Consider the following 16,177-nt stretch of genomic DNA (forward strand, 5'->3'; position numbering starts at 1 on the left):
AGCCCTGAGGCAGCTGACATGTGCTGAAGTTGCACCTTTTGAGAATGAAGCTCAATTTCTGGAAAGCTTCACTGGTTTAATCGTGTTCTGGCCTCCTGGAGATTCCAATATCCCAGACCTCCATCATGCAGTCAAATAAGAGAAATCCTTCACATGCTGCTGTCTGACACAATGTGTCTCACAATGAAGTGTAACACCCAAATCTTTTCCTATATGGCTGTTCCGTTTAAGTGAACTGTGAGCCTAAGGCAGTAAATCCTTTAAGAATAACATCTGATTCACCTGCAATATAATCTTGAAAATTAGTTTCTCTATGATATTCACTAAGACAGAAATAAAATATAAAAATTTAAATGTGTTGAAAGCCCACTAAGGTTGCTAAATCAAGCACTTGAAACTTAGGAAATGCCAATCACAGCTCTGCTTCCTTGAGTAACTGAGTTATGATCCAGTATTTAATTATACGGTCAGGTTCTATTTTTTTCTCCTATGTGTGTGGGCCAATGAATTCAGATCTCTTCCTTCTAAATGAAAGAATTAAATTGGTAACATAAGTAGGTTGTTATCCTATAAGTAGATCAGCCCTTGCACAGGAAAAGTGCTCAAACTGAACAGCAACCACCACACCTTGCACCAACAACAGTGGCAAAATCGCTGTCAGGAGCCAGCCTCGGCCCCGGGAGGGCTGTGAGATCCACATAGACTCATCCTGCAGGGCTGTGAGATCCAGCCACTCTGACAGACAAGCATGGACTCATCCTGGAGGGCTGTGAGATCCAGCCACTCTGACAGACAGGCAGAGACTCATCCTGGAGGGCTGTGAGATCCAGCCACTCTGACAGACAAGCAGAGACTCATCCTGGAGGGCTGTGAGATCCAGCCACTCTGACAGACAAGCAGAGACTCATCCTGGAGGGCTGTGAGATCCAGCCCCTCTGACAGACAAGCATGGACTCATCCTGGAGGGCTGTGAGATCCAGCCACTGTGACAGACAAGCATGGACTCATCCTGGAGGGCTGTGAGATCCAGCCCCTCTGACAGACAAGCATGGACTCATCCTGGAGGGCTGTGAGATCCAGCCACTGTGACAGACAAGCAGAGACTCATCCTGCAGGGCTGTGAGATCCAGCCCCTCTGACAGACAAGCAGAGACTCATCCTGGAGGGCTGTGAGATCCAGCCACTCTGACAGACAAGCAGAGACTCATCCTGCAGGGCTGTGAGATCCAGCCACTCTGACAGACAAGCAGAGACTCATCCTGGAGGGCTGTGAGATCCAGCCACTCTGACAGACAAGCAGAGACTCATCCTGGAGGGCTGTGAGATCCAGCCACTCTGACAGACAAGCAGAGACTCATCCTGGAGGGCTGTGAGATCCAGCCACTCTGACAGACAGGCAGAGACTCATCCTGGAGGGCTGTGAGATCCAGCCACTCTGACAGACAAGCATGGACTCATCCTGGAGGGCTGTGTGGCTGAGTGACCGTGACTTGGTGGAGCTCCAGGGCTTCTATTCACAGCCCTGCTGACATGACCTTACACAACCTCGCAGTTACCTCACTTGTCAAATAGTGGGGAACGGTCACTGACCCACCCAGGAATAGGATGTGAAGGCTTGTTCAATAGTAAGAGTTGTGCACCTCCCAAAAATAGAAACAGTCCATCACGGAAGAGATAAGAGCAAAATCCTTCTACTTCATATACCTTCACTCAAGCCTAAGCATCCTCAGATGAATGTCCCTTTGAAGGTACCTCACCTGATTTCCCATCTAATTTCCCAAGAACCAAGCCCTGTAGGTTGGGTGTAGATTTAGGAAATTACCTCTGTAAATTTTAGCCATATATTTTAGCACTTCTCCCTGGTTGTCAGTCAGTGTGCTGGAAAACCTCTGTGGTCATTACAATCAATATGAGAGTGGGGTAGGAATTTGAAGGTTGTTTTTGAAGAAGCAACCACTGCAAAACAGTCTTGCATGATAAACTAGAAAAGCAAAAAATTCCTTGTAGTCACTAGGATAATGAGCCTTAAGAGGAGTAAAAATAAGTAATTTTGCTATGCTTGCAAATATGTCACTGTCAGATTCATTAGAAGATGTATGTTTTGCCTTTGTTGTCAGTGATTTTTCTGAAAAATGCTGGCAGAGGTAGACAATGTCAAATTAAAATACTCACTAAAAATTTCAGACCCAGTCATTTATCACTACATACCATGAGCAGAACATTGCAGCTAGATTCAAGTTTTATTCTAGGAGGCAAGGTGAAGAGATATGAACCTATAAATCTTCCCTTTGAAATACTACATAAAACAAATGCAGCTAAATTCCATGAAGTTCATGTATTTGTAAGATTGATAAAAAATAGGACATATTGAATTGCATCAGTTAAAGGAAATTGATGCTGACAAACCACAATGAATTTTCAACTTTGAAACATTTATTTGAACCTTGGAACATCCCATTCAGTTCAAGCTGCATTACTACCAAGTGATGTAAGGTAGGTTGAAATAGTATGTTTCCAATTCATTACTTTAAAATGATACCTCAAGTCAAATTGTTGCGATGTGTGCAGACACACCCTGGGAAATGTGTGTTAGTGACTTTAATCCAATGAGCCAAACATAGACATTTACATATCCAGCAATAAGAGATACACAATAAAACTGTCTTATATAGCACCTGCTGATGGGCTGCTCCTGAGACTTTAGGGAACTGGATTTAAGGAACTGGATTTAAGGAACTTTAAGGAAAGTATTCTACTTTCACATTAGAAATACCTCACAGAGCTGCCCAGAACTTCAGTCATCAGGTGCTGACTGACAAATAATGTAACATGTTTTATTCCTTGTACACTCAGGGTAAGCCAGCTCCGGTCTTGTAGGTCAGTTAACACAAAGCCATTTCTTCTCATAAGTTGAGAGTAGTTTTTCCTTTCACTGCTCCTCACACCCACTGCTTAGTCACAATCCTAGCCAGTGAGATAATCACCACCCAGAAGAAACATTCCATTTCCTCTTTTTATATCCAGTTGTGCTGTCAATTCCTCCTAGTAAGCAGTTGCACAGCCCCGGAAGAAGAATGCAGCCTTTCTTGGTGAAATGTGTCACTGTGCCTTTCAAGTGATGCAGAATTTAAGGAAACGCTTAAGTCAGAGAGATTTCCTCACCACTCAGTCCTTGCCAAGAACCTATTGTGCCCTAACAGTGCATGAGCTTCAGCTGATGCTTCACTATCACACATCAGATAACTCCCGTTTGAACTGAAAACAAATATCCTCCTCAAGGAAAAAAAAAAAAAAAGAGTAAGGGGAAAAAAAGCATCTGCTATTGAATACCTAAAGGTCTATCTGTTGAATGGTTTTGTTGCTCATCTCAAAAAAAAAAAGTGTTAAATACTTGTTTGTATTCTCTTGAATCAACTATGGTTTGCTGGAAATTTTCACACCTATTAAAAGCTTGTTTTCTTTGCCTTATTGAAATACATCTAACATAAAACCCCTTGAAATTCTTATGACATAGTAAAATATTAATGTTAGTCTAGACCTCCTGGTAGCCCCAAAAGCGATGTGATGTAGAGGGGAATATGGCACTAACTCTACTGGTTGCTGGGTTTTTTTATCAGTACTCATGAAGATTCTGGATTGCATACTGCAGGCACATTTGTATATATACAATAAAGGATTCAAAATTTTAACAATTTTAACATTTGGAACAATTTAAAAATATGTAGGAGAAAAAGATTACCTTTCTCTAATTGAGTTTATTTCTGTAAACATTAGGAGAGAGGCTGGAATTATTAGCAGGATAAAAAAAGTAAAAAATAAAATATGATGCAATGTTACGGAAGTTAGACTTCCTGCCTTTCATGTCCTCTTCTTGCAAGCTATTCACAACCTTGTCATTTCCTACTGCCGTTTCTTGTCACAAACCACTCTGCTCTCTTTGATTTTCCCATGATCTCAGCTTTCCTTGACTTGTTTTCAGTGTCTCAAAGTGGCATTCTTTTTTCATAATTTGTAAGAGCACTCCCCTTTCTTTTACATCTCTCTTCAAGATCTATTTATGCCATAATTCCTCCAAGAAATTTACCATGTGACTGTGTCTTGAGAGAAGTGCATTATTTCTTACTGCTTTCTGTAATAAAAATGTAATTACCAGGTTCTTTTAATTCATGAAAAAGGGCACATAGATTATCATGTGTTTCTCTATATTCCTTGTCCCAGTCTTTCTTTGTCACTCATCTTTATGAACTGAAAGTTAGGTTCAATAATATATGAAGATATTTGGGTTTTAATTCCCTTGCTTAGGGGATGACATTGTATTTCAGTATTGTAGCTGAAAATTTATAGAACATAACAATTAGTAGGAAAAATAATGCACATTCTAAAATATTTTTTAAATAGAAAATTGCATCCAGGCTGAGATTCTGTTCACACAAACCTCAGGCAGTGACCTCACACATTATCCTACAATGTGGAGAGTCCCATAAAGCACTCAACAGCACAGGTTTCAGTTATCTGTATATCTCCTGCCATAAACACATCTCAGCCCTGACTCTAGGGACTTACCTTTAGCAAAAGAAACAGCCAACTTTTTTTGGATGCTTTTCAGCTTTGATTTATTGAATTTTGATTTTTGCTGTTTAGCAACAGCTCTCTGGTCCTTAATAATATTTAAGATGCAGATCGATAATATTTATCTACTCCAAAGGGTCCATGTGTGTACAGGGTATGTTTGGGGAAATTAATACTCTCTCAGCACAAGCTGATTGGATAAACATCAATGAAATTGCTGCTGCTGTCTCAAAGGACATGCCATGTGGGGCACCTGTTTCCTGAAACCTTTCACCAAGCTGGGCATGTGTGGCACTTTCCAACCTTCCCCCTAGAAAACATCTCTTCCTGCTCTAGGTTCATGCAAATTTGTCCTTTTACTTTTCTTGGTTTACAGTTCCACAAAATCAGACATTCTGCACATGCAGGTAAATTTGATAGTTAATTACAGTCCTAATTGCATTCCACAAACCATTGAAAGGAAGTAAAGACCGAAACTGTCAATCTAGTGGGTTTAGTCTAATGAAATTGTTCATGGAAACATTAAAAGTTACCAGACAGGAAAACTGATCACATGCTACCACTCAGGAAAGAAAATCCATCCATTACACTGTACTAGGTTTGATATTGTAAACACTTAACACTGTAAAATTTAAAAGCAGTTGTGGTTTAAATTTAAAAACATTGTGTTTTACTCCATAAATTAAACTGTACCTGGGGAATCATTAAGGCTGAAGGCAATTCGTATTGGCTTATCAGCAGGTACCCTGGCGGTGGTGATCATGTGGGCACTTGAGTCAATGCTTTTACTTGTTTGTTCCAGCTGCAATAATACAAAAACATTTATTACAGAGCATGTGATATCACTCAACAAGGGAGTTTTAATGCTTTTCATGCACTCCCAGCTGCCTTTCCCATCCTAGATAAGCAATGTTTAGAATCAAAGTCAAGGGAGCGTCATTTCACTTTTCCATTTAAAAAGAATTTAAGTGCAATTCAGTGCAGAGACTGCTTTTATTTTTGCTATTTCTAGATTAGAAAGAATGATGGCAAAGGAAGCTGCCTCTCTTCTCACCTGCTTGCTCCCCGCCATTGCCCCTTCAGCAAGCCTTGACTCGTGGCAATGCTGCCTGGTTCTGAAGGTGGAGAAGGAAGAAGGGGAAGGGAGCTGAGAGTAACATGACCCCAAGCCTGCCCTGTGATTGGAACTGTGCACACCACTCCACACGGTGTCAACGAGGAGGCGCTCGTCCTCCCACCTTCCACCCATGCTCCCCCAGTCCAACCGTGCCTGCGAGTCATGCACTTCATGAGGAAAAATCCATGGGGGTCTCCAAACCTTGGGGATGATTCTTCAGTGGAAGCCTGTGCAGGTGGAAGGGTCTGTCTGCATGAATTTGGCTTCTGGGTTGAGACCTTACTCAGTCCTCCATCTTCTGAGACCATCAATTCCAAAAAGTGATTTTACTGTGATGAAACCCTGTCCATTAATAAAACTGCTAAGTTCATTTCAAATATGGCATGAAAGAATTGCTGAACAACAAAAGAACTAGCGACTTTTGATCTCTAACAGTGTAATTGAAACATCTCTGTGCCCTGAAAAGTTTTACTCTGAGCTTTACTATGTATATGTAACCTTTCGAATAAACAGTTTTCGTTAAACTCGAATGGCTGAATGCAATCAATCCCTTTGATTATCTAGCACAAAGCTGCTAAAATTCAAAGATACTGATCTTCTGATTAGCACCATGTGTGGAGAATTTGAAGTCAGGGGGCTTTCAAAAGATCTGCCCGTAAAGAAATTATTTTAGGACTTTGGACTGCTATTCAGCAGACACTATAGTCATACCAAATATGTGGACAATTATGTTTTTAAATTACCATAAAAACTTCTTAGGGAATTAGAAACCAAATTCCTCAGGAAAATACTATGAATTTACTAGTTCATCGTCAGCAGACAACAGAGCATTTAGGCAGTGAAATCAAGAGCCAGTTTCCTAAGCCAACAGTCTTGCAGTTTTTCAGTAATTGCATGAAAATTCTACCAAGTCATTCTAATTCATACTGAATTATTTAGCAGTCTCTAAAAGTCAATAGAACAGAACACTGTTTCAGGAGTATAATCTTCCTTGGTGATGCACAACTGAATCAAACACTTCTGTGGCATCATTGCCATGCAATCAGTGGAAGAGGATCAAATTTGCCTTGGGTCCAGTAATTTCAGCATTTCTTGTTTATTTGCTTTGTCTCTGTTGATATTTAGCTAGCAGAGTGATATGTTTACTTGTTATTTGAAGTGCATCATCTTTTCTTACAGTAACAACAAATAATCTAAAATCCTTACTTCGAATACATTTTATTTGAAGCTCAAAGTGTCTCTTTCTGCTAGTATACAAAGGATATCAGACATTGCTCTTAATTCCCCACTACTAGTACTCAAGACACACAGAAATTGAACCATTATCTATGGAGCAGAGGCAAAGAAAAGTCAAATAAATAGTAGCCATGTATGGTTTAGAAAAGATTCACGAAAAGACCCTTGGAGTCAACTGAAATATTTTATTTTGAAGTGCATTGCATCAGAATAAAGAATTTTTACCTTCTGAGTATTCTCGCTCTCTTCTCCACCCTCACTTCATCTGAGACATCTCATTGTTTTTAAAATACAACAGAATTACCAATGCAAAATTCTTTAACATATTTCTCTTCCTTACTTCCCAATACAAGGTAAAGGAAAAAAACCCATCCAAATTAAGGGACTTTGAATGATAAGCAAATCCTTATAACCAGGCTGTTCATTGTTCTGTGCTGTTTGTACATTTTTCCTGACATTGATTATCTCATTGATTATCTTCCATATAAAAATATACTTCACATTTCACATCATAGCCTAAGAAATTAAAAGGATGCATTCTGCTGAAGTTTTTAAAGTTGCCCTAACAATATTGCCACAAGACTGTTATTTTATCCCAATCACATACTCTGTGGTGTGCAGTGTTTTGAAATTAACTCTTGTAACCATCTATTCTGTGAGGCAAAAATCAATACCCTTTCAGTGAGAAATGGTGAATTCTATCAAAACACAAAAGAAAGTTTTCTTTTTATTCTAATTCAGAAAAAAGAAATCTCATCTTTCTACACAGCATTTACCCTGTTATAATTTTTTATATTGTATTTATCCCTCCCCTTCTTTTTTTTTGCAAAATCCTCAAGCTCTTCATCACAGAAAGCAATCAAGAGAGAAAAAAGAGAACAGAGAGGGATGGAAGAAGCCTGTGCAAAGTGTAATTAGGAAACATACAGACCAGTTGCCCCCAATTCCCCACATGCTTTCTCCATGAATGAAGAACAGTATCTCTGTAGACAGAGATGAGACAGAGTGGGCAACCCAAAACTTAATGAGATTTAAAGAGCAGCTCTTGTCTTCCCAACAATTGCTTATCGAGCTGGCTGGCTGCTGTTCCTCTGTAAAAAAACCTGCAGCAGAACTCAGATTAAATGCTGTTACAGCTCTATGGATATTTTTCACACCTGTTGCCTTACCTCACTTAGTGGAGTGTCTGCACTTGTATAATCCAGGGCCAGCCACTGCCTTGGCTTGTCGTTGCCTTTATGGAGTAAAGCTTCAATAAAAGAAAATGCTGCATCTGCTGCATAGCAACAAGCTGACAAGGTCTGAGAAGCTGAGACAGCTGTCAGGGCAGCATGCTGCTACCTGCAGTTCCCATAACCCTTTTCCACTTTTCTCCACAATTCTGCTTTTCCTTCCTCTTGTTGCCAGGGATGAGGTATTATGATGCTGTCACACTTCAGGGAGGAAAAAATCCTTCTGTCACAGGCATTATTAAGCAGCAAACTGTCGTGAGCCCAAGATTTTTAATTCATTAGTCCTGGCAAACCTGAAATATAAACAGACTTGCTTCATAGGACAGGAATGTTTTCAGCATGACTCAATCAGTGTCTGTGTCTATTCCAGCAAACTGGCAAAGATAGCATGACTCCAGTCAGCAAAAATGTCTGCAGCTCCAATCAGCTTGGGCTGAGACTGCCAACTTGGACTGGCTACAAGCACACTCTCAAATGATGGCAGTGACTATCAAAGCTAACAACCAATGGGCTCAGCCTCTTAGGCTTACATTCATGTTGGCTTTGGCTAAGCCAGGCTCATTTAAGAGAAGCCGCTAGCCCTTCTCTTCTGAGGAGATAACAGCAAATTCTCAGAACTGAGAAATCAGCAGAATGCATAGATTGTAAAAGCAGATGTATTTATAGATCAGCCAGTGATGGCAGTGATAAATCAGAGATCTGGCTGAAGTCAGAGGATTTCCTAGTGTGGTTTCAGACAGCTTTTTTTTTTCAAACTACTGGCAAGCAATTTAATAGATAAATCTTGACGTATTACAAGAGATTAATTCCTCCAGCTTAAAGTTTATTTTCTGTTGCCAGAAAATAAAAGTTTAATCCCTGTCATGCATATGTACTACTTACATGACTTCTCTGATCGATTGCTACCACTGTCATTAGAACAAATGGAGAAAAATTGAGAACAATTACAGAATGATTTCACAGAATGTCTTTATTGTTTTGTGCTTGAAAAGGGGGTCTCCTTCAACATGTATGTGAAGGTATATTTCATTTTTAAATTCCAAATGGAAAGAGCTTATCTAACCCAGATCTTTATAGACTTATTCCTAGATTCCCTTAGCTCAACTGAGATACAGAAAGGTTGCAGGACAAGGACATGAAGGTCTGAAAACAAATTTTCATCCTTTCTCACTCTCTCACCTTCTGGCCTCAGTCCAGGACTGATCTTACCAGGACATAGGGCTACTCCTGGTAGCTAGTAGTAGCCCTTGTGGCCTCAAAAGACCTTTATTATACTTCAAATTTACTAAACTGCAAAAATATCCTATCCACACTACCTTTACCCCAGCAATGACCTGGCAAGGCATCAGACAGATACACTGTTAGTTGGGTATCTCTTGAGGCTGTCTTTAACAGCAGTGAGATTTCAGTGCTCTGGACCAGCTAGTGGAAAGCTGGAGTGCACCTATGACTACACTGACCATTTTCTCTTCCCTCAATGTGTTTCTGAAAAGATTGAGGGTTCCTCCCTAAATGTCTCCTTTGGAAGGGGCAGAAGACAGATTTGCCTCTCGTCACAAACATTACTGCAAATAACATTCTGCAGCTCAATATTATCAGCAGTTGGTATTGATCTCCAGCTCTACATCCAATTACTGTGAAAGTATTTGTTGGAAAATACAGAAAATGCCAGCTCCAATGGAGTCACAAAAAATATTTTGCATCTGTTTTTATGGAGCCAGGGTTCTCCCCAAATCGTAAGATATTGCTTTGTATGAACAGATGGTGTTCAGATCGTATTCGTACCTTTGCTACATGTCACTACATGTAGCCTAAGAAAGGCTCTCTACATAAAATCTAAAGACAGGCAAAACTCAAAATTTCCAGTAGCCATGACAGCAAGGGTCTTGGACAGAAATTATGTCTGAATAGTGCAGGGTAGTCTTTTCCAGATGGCTCTGACACTCCACATTTCCAGAATGACACTTCAGTTGCACTCAGTTTAAATAGCATGTGCATTTGTAAATTAAGTACCTCATCATTTTATGTCTTATAGCCACTGTATCCATGGGTTTTTTTAAAATTTCACTGTTTCTAGTTAAATCTGTATAATTCACAGACTCATGGAATCACAGAGTTTCTAGGCTTGGAAAGAACCTCTGGACATCACCCTGCCCACCCCCTCCTGCCAGGCAAGGTGATCTCCAGAGGGAGATCAAGCTAGAGTCACCCGGAGCAGGTGACACAGAAATGCGTCCAGGTGGGTTTGGAATGTCTCCAGAAGGGGAGACTTCACAAGACTCCTGGGCTGCCTGCTCCAGTGCTCTGCCCCCCTCCATGGAAAGAAGTTCTTCCTCAAGTTTGGGTGAAGCTTCCTGTGTTTCAGTTTATGGCTATTGCTCCTTGTCCTGTCACTGAGCACCACTGACAAGAGTCTGGCACCATCCTCATGGCACCCTCCTTGGAAATATTTGTATGGATTTCTGACCTCTCCTCTCAGTCTTCTCCAGACTAAACTGGCCCAGCTCCCACAGCCTCTCCTCATAAGAGATACTCCAGAACCCTCATCAACTTTGTGGCCTCTGCTGAACCCTCAGGAGCCCAGAGCTGGACAGTTACAATTTTCTGTGAAGTGTGCTGCCTCTGAACTGTGGGCTAAGATCAAAAACTGCACTATCCAAAAGGCTCTCAATTTGCATTTAAATATCAGCTCTGTGCTTTACACAATGATTAGTCACCTGAAACTACTGCTTTATAGGAGGTGGCATATTTTTAAAATGTGAGACTATTACAGCATTCTGCATACAGGAGAGCAAATTGAAGCATCAGGATGAATGATTTGACTGTAACTGCTTTATCATCTATCTATTCTTGGGATGTTTGTGCAAAAACTCTCAACAACATGGACTCAAATGGCATATTTTTTAAAGTTCTTTACTTTATAAGAGTAAACTAGGGAAGATCTCAATGCTGAACAATGGGGAAATTGGAGTCTAGGGTGCTTCACTCTGTTGATTTACTCAAATTAATAGTCCAAGGCATTTGGGGGGAGATAAATCCCACAGTTCTTACTTACTAAACAGGTGGTTAAAATAATTGCACCAAAACAAATACTCTCCAATTTCTTGAAACAAGAAAAATACTTCTCCCTGACAGACTGCACATAGACCTTATAGTCACCTCTGTGAAAATTACAAAAGGCTGATAACTCCAGGGTTTGGGGGATTTTGTGTGTAGGAGCACAGCCTGCTCTCTTCCTTTTTCTGAATACTCTTAGCCATCAGGTGCCTGGTATTCAACCACAATTCTTTCAGTCCTGCATCACATTATGAAATTGGTGATGTGCTAGAAGAGGCTATCACGTTTTATTAGTCAAAAACACCTTAAAGGAATATACTCTAAATTAGGAACACTGGGACTTACTGGTATTCAGTAGTGAAAACATGCAAATTCTCAAAAAGTTTTAGGATGAAGTATCAGTTACTCTACAGATTTTTTTAAGAAGCCAATATCTGCAACTTAATAAAACACCTGTTGCCTTCACTTTTTAGCTGTGCTACTTTCAATTCATCTGTGTCCTAGTATAAGTAGTATTTTAGTAGCACATGACCTCATTCATGCTAAAATGGTGTTTCGCAGATTGCCAGTCAGTATTTAAAAATACACTCCAAATATTCTAGCATATGGAAGATGTTCCAAGAAGAAATAATTTTTCAAAAAGTATTGCCTGAAATTGCACACAGAACAAAATCACTTCTGGTCCAACATCCCATATCCTGACAACTAGAGCAACCAACAGAGCATTTCCTTAGTGTTCTTAGGTATTACCTCTTGTCTCCTTGCCTAAAGAGTATTTTAACACAGGTAAAATAATGTACTTCCCCAAAACTCACTCTCACAAATGGCTGAACCCCATCAGTATAAATTAAATTATTAAATCATTAATATCAATAGGAAAAATACATTGTCCACCGACTTACAAAAAAGAACATAAGCAAATTTATATTTAAGGGCAAATTGATATGCAATTGCTGGATTCACTTACATAGGATCACACAGATTTAATAAAGAAGATCATTGCCGAGAAGTTAAAGATTAGCTTCATCAAGGTAATGTGGATTTACAGGAGCTGACACAGCAATTTTTACACCTGCCTTAAGATCATCTGCAAATAGCTGCATTGTGAATTATCTGAAAACCTGACTGGTGAAAAATTCCATCACTTTCACAGCAAACTCCAGGCAGAAACTGAGAAAAGCTAATTCTGCTGAGAGAAAGAAAGCTGAAGCCTTTGAGATACAATGCTGCCAAAGACCCTTGTGTAACTCTGCATGGAAAACAAGATGAAAGCTGAAGTTAGAAATATTACTGGAAAAGCTTCACTATTGTCAGAAATCAACAGGAGCAAATTTACACACTTTACTCACATCAGCATAGAGATGAAAATAACCTTTAGAAGCTAATTATGGGAAGAATTATGATGGGTCATCTCAGCAGGGAATGCTGAAGGAGGATACAGTTAGACAGTGTGCAGCAAGTCATTGCAAAGTCAACAGCTGAATGATCAAAACCAGCATTGGCTAGCACTAGCTAACTGGAAACACCAGCATTTAAACAAAAATACATCAATTTTGCTTAATAATTGTGCAGCTAAATTACATTCAGCTTGGTCCTAGATGAGAAAGATAGTTCTCTCACATCCATGTAAAATGGAGTAATCACTCCATTGCAACTGGACTTGCTGCTCCTGAAGGAAATGCTTAATTTACCTTATTGTCATGGGTTGGCGCTGGCCAGATACCAGTGCACCCATGAATATATGTTTTTCCTAACAACTACTGTGGGATGTGATCAAGAACAGAGCAGAGCAGGCTCAAAACTTGGAAAGAGAAAGGAAACTTTATTAAACTACAGAAGAACAGAAATAGAAAAGGGAAAAAAAACCCACCTAAACACACAGAAAACAGAAATGAAAACCTCCCAGAACATTTCTTCTCCTCCCCCAATTTCCACCCTTCCACACTCCAACTTTTAACACTCACACATTGCCTTCCATCTTACTTGCTTAAACTAAAACCCTGGGTTCCCAATCAAAGTCATCATCACTCAAAAAGAACCAATCTTCAATTCATCCAGGGAGAGAGGAGTCTCTCTCGCACCACAGACCCCCCACAGGAAACACAGGTCCACCCTCTCGTGTTCCCATGTCACCTATCACCGTGGAGGCCTAACCAGGAAAAACAGGCTGGAGACACAGATCTGGGTGCAACAACAGCAGCAGGGCAGAAGCCCTGCCCCTCAGTTTATTTGCCATTATATCCCTGTGGCAAGGTGACCATGGATTGGAGAAGGGTAGCGCCACCTCTCCATCACATTGGCCCAGGAGGCTGTCATTCAACCTCCCCTTCTCTTGGAGAAAGAATTCATAACATTGCCAATATTTACAAAACATGGTCTTGTGTTTACAATTCACCAGCGTGAGAAACTGCACGTTTCTCCTTTAATATGAACGCTCAGCAAACCAGGAAAATTCATGGCAACAGTCACCCATGGCACTGCCTGGAGAAGTCTGGCAGGGTGACACCCTCCTTTCCATGTCCAGTACTCTCACCACCGTCCATGGACCAAAACCACATACAGGGCTCTTTTAAGGATGCTTGGCCAAATACCAAAACCCAGCCATCTTCTCATTTCGGACAGCAGTCCCTCCATTTTCCCCTGGGGCCAAGGGTTCTAAGAACAGAGATCTTCATCCCTGAAGGCAGAGAGTGCCACCACACCCTCTTCCTCTCTTCTCCGTTCACTCCACTCCTACAGTGGCAATCACTGCCACAAAGTCTTTGGTTCGAGCCAACTGCATCCACCCAAATACAGTCTTGTTTATGTTCAGGAGGATTCAGGGTCCGTCTATGGCTAACATTATGCAAGAAAAGTCCAGCCCAAAAAGCCACTCTTCTTCATCTCTGCCCATCTGGGATTCCTTTCATCTTCCTTTGACATCTCAGTCCCAGGCTGTCTCTTTCTCTTCTCTCAAACCACCAGCCAAGAGAATCAATGTCTGGAAAAAGTTTTCTTCTGCCAAGAAAGAGTTAAAAGTCTCTGGCTCCTGGCAGGGCCGCAGGCTCAGCACTCCCCCACGCAGCCGGGCACCTTCCCCTGCCTCTCTCCTTCTCCGCTGCTGGTCACTGCCAATATCAATTGCGAAGCGGCAATTTCTTTCTGGCGGGCAGGGGGAGAGGGGAACGGGGGCAGAAGGGACCTCCACAGTTCTCCACCCTTCCATCCTGGATGGGGCTGGCTCAGCTCCAGTCCCTTTCACTCACTTCTCCCCCCGGGGCACCGGCCTACCTCAGCCCGGCCACATGGTTTCCCTCCCCCACGCAGCCTTGTAAGCTGGGCAGGGGAGGAGGAGAGGATGCGTGCTCTTCTGAAATCAGAACCAAAGAGGAAATCCCTCTGGAAGTCCTTGCTTTTAACCCCTTGTGGTCTCAGAGGCGTGTCTAACCTCTCAACCTCTCAGTGGCCACTCCAGGTGCCAACATTCAAACCTGACCACTGATTGGTTTGACCACAACTTCCTGGAAAACTCACTTCCCCCTCAAACCAGGACACTTTTAAGATTTAAAATTTAAGACCTCACCTGAAGAGGACACTACAATATACTACAGCCTCACCTGCTGATGATGGCTGAGGTCATCATGCTATCATGGATACATGCACAAGATTTTCAAGGCAGCACGCTCTTCCATGAAGTTTTGCTGCTCTGAGGAAGAAATCATCATGCAGAAGAATGTGGCAAAATCCCAAACAGCAGCTGGTATTCTGGCAATACTTGAACCCTCACTACTGATTCAGTACTGAAACTGCTTTCAGTAATACTGCCAGCTGCAGACACAGAGAAGTTTAGAAACAACAAGATCTAGACTATTTATTAGCAAAAAGGACTCACTAGCAAATGCAGCTCACAATAGTCCAGGAAGTCCTCACACCTTCCCTAGATATTTGTCTGCACTTGCAGTCCAGAGAGCCAATAGTATCCTGGGCTACATCAAGAGGTATGATCAGTAGGTCAAAGGAGGAGATTCTCCCCACCTGCTCTGCTCTTGTGGAACTCCACCTGGAATGCTGTGTCCAGCTCTGGGGATCCAGCATCAGAAGGACATGGAGCCGCCAGAGGGAGTCCAGATGGAGCCACAGAGATGCTCTGAGGGCTGCAGCCACTCTGCTCTGGAGACAGGCTGTGAGAGCTGAGGGTGTTCAGCCTGGACAAGAGAAGGCTCTGGGGAGAGTCTAGAGCCCCTTCCAATACCTAAAGGGGCTCTAAAAGAGATGGAGAGAGATTTTGGACAAGAGCTTGGAATGATAGGACAAGGGAGAATGGCTTCCTACTGATAGAGAGGTTTAGACTGGGTATTTGGAAGAAATTGTTCCCTATGAGGGTGGTGAGGCCCTGGCACAGGTTGTGCAGAGCTGTGGCTGCCCCATGCCTGGAAGTGTTTAAGGCACTTTGGACGGGGCTTGGAACAATCCAGGTGTCCTTGCATGGCAGGGGTTGAAACTGCATCAGCTTTAAGTTCCCTTTCGACTCAAACCACTGTGATACTTAGTCTTCCTACCTGTGTATTGTGCTTCCATTTGGGTAAGTATGTACCAAGCGAAATGCTTGACTGGAGCCTGCTCAGTTTTATGACGAGCATTTATCATCGGCAGCCATGAAAACTCCGCACTGTTCCTGGAACTTCCATTGCAAAGTGTACCGAGGAACGCCTGGGCGACGCTCTGCCAAACTGGACACGGAGAAACAAAGGCTCTAACGGAGCCGACCCACCCCCCCCCGCGACCCTCCGCCGCCTGCGGACCCCGCCAGGCCTGGACGGGGCGAGCGCCACAGCGCGCGCGGCCTGAGGGGCGGCCCCGCGCCTGCGCGGCCCCGGCCCGCCGCCCCGCGCGCTCCCGCCGCCCCCCGCGCCTGCGCGGCCCCGCGCTCCCGCCGTGCCCCGCGCCTGCGCGGCGCCGCGCTCCCGCCGTGCCCCGCGCGCTCCCG

The 16,177-nt window shown here is 42.4% G+C and overlaps 1 protein-coding gene across 24 annotated transcripts in view; it reads right to left on the minus strand.

The window, feature by feature from the left end:
- The window catches only part of MAP3K7CL (MAP3K7 C-terminal like), a 43,890-nt gene that overhangs the window by 26,986 nt on the left and 727 nt on the right, over positions 1–16,177 (minus strand). For 2 of the 24 annotated variants that reach the window (XM_063393637.1, XM_063393635.1), the window contains exon 2: positions 5,263–5,371. The exons of 1 other annotated variant lie outside the window; for it this stretch is intronic. In XM_063393637.1, coding sequence (XP_063249707.1) covers positions 5,263–5,332 — 70 coding nt within the window. In that variant the 5' untranslated portion in view covers positions 5,333–5,371. 21 more of the 24 variants (XM_063393630.1, XM_063393619.1, XM_063393623.1 and 18 more) reach the window with 20 other exon arrangements.

Source organism: Prinia subflava, chromosome 3, assembly GCF_021018805.1.
Source record: "Prinia subflava isolate CZ2003 ecotype Zambia chromosome 3, Cam_Psub_1.2, whole genome shotgun sequence".
NCBI lineage: Eukaryota > Metazoa > Chordata > Aves > Passeriformes > Cisticolidae > Prinia > Prinia subflava.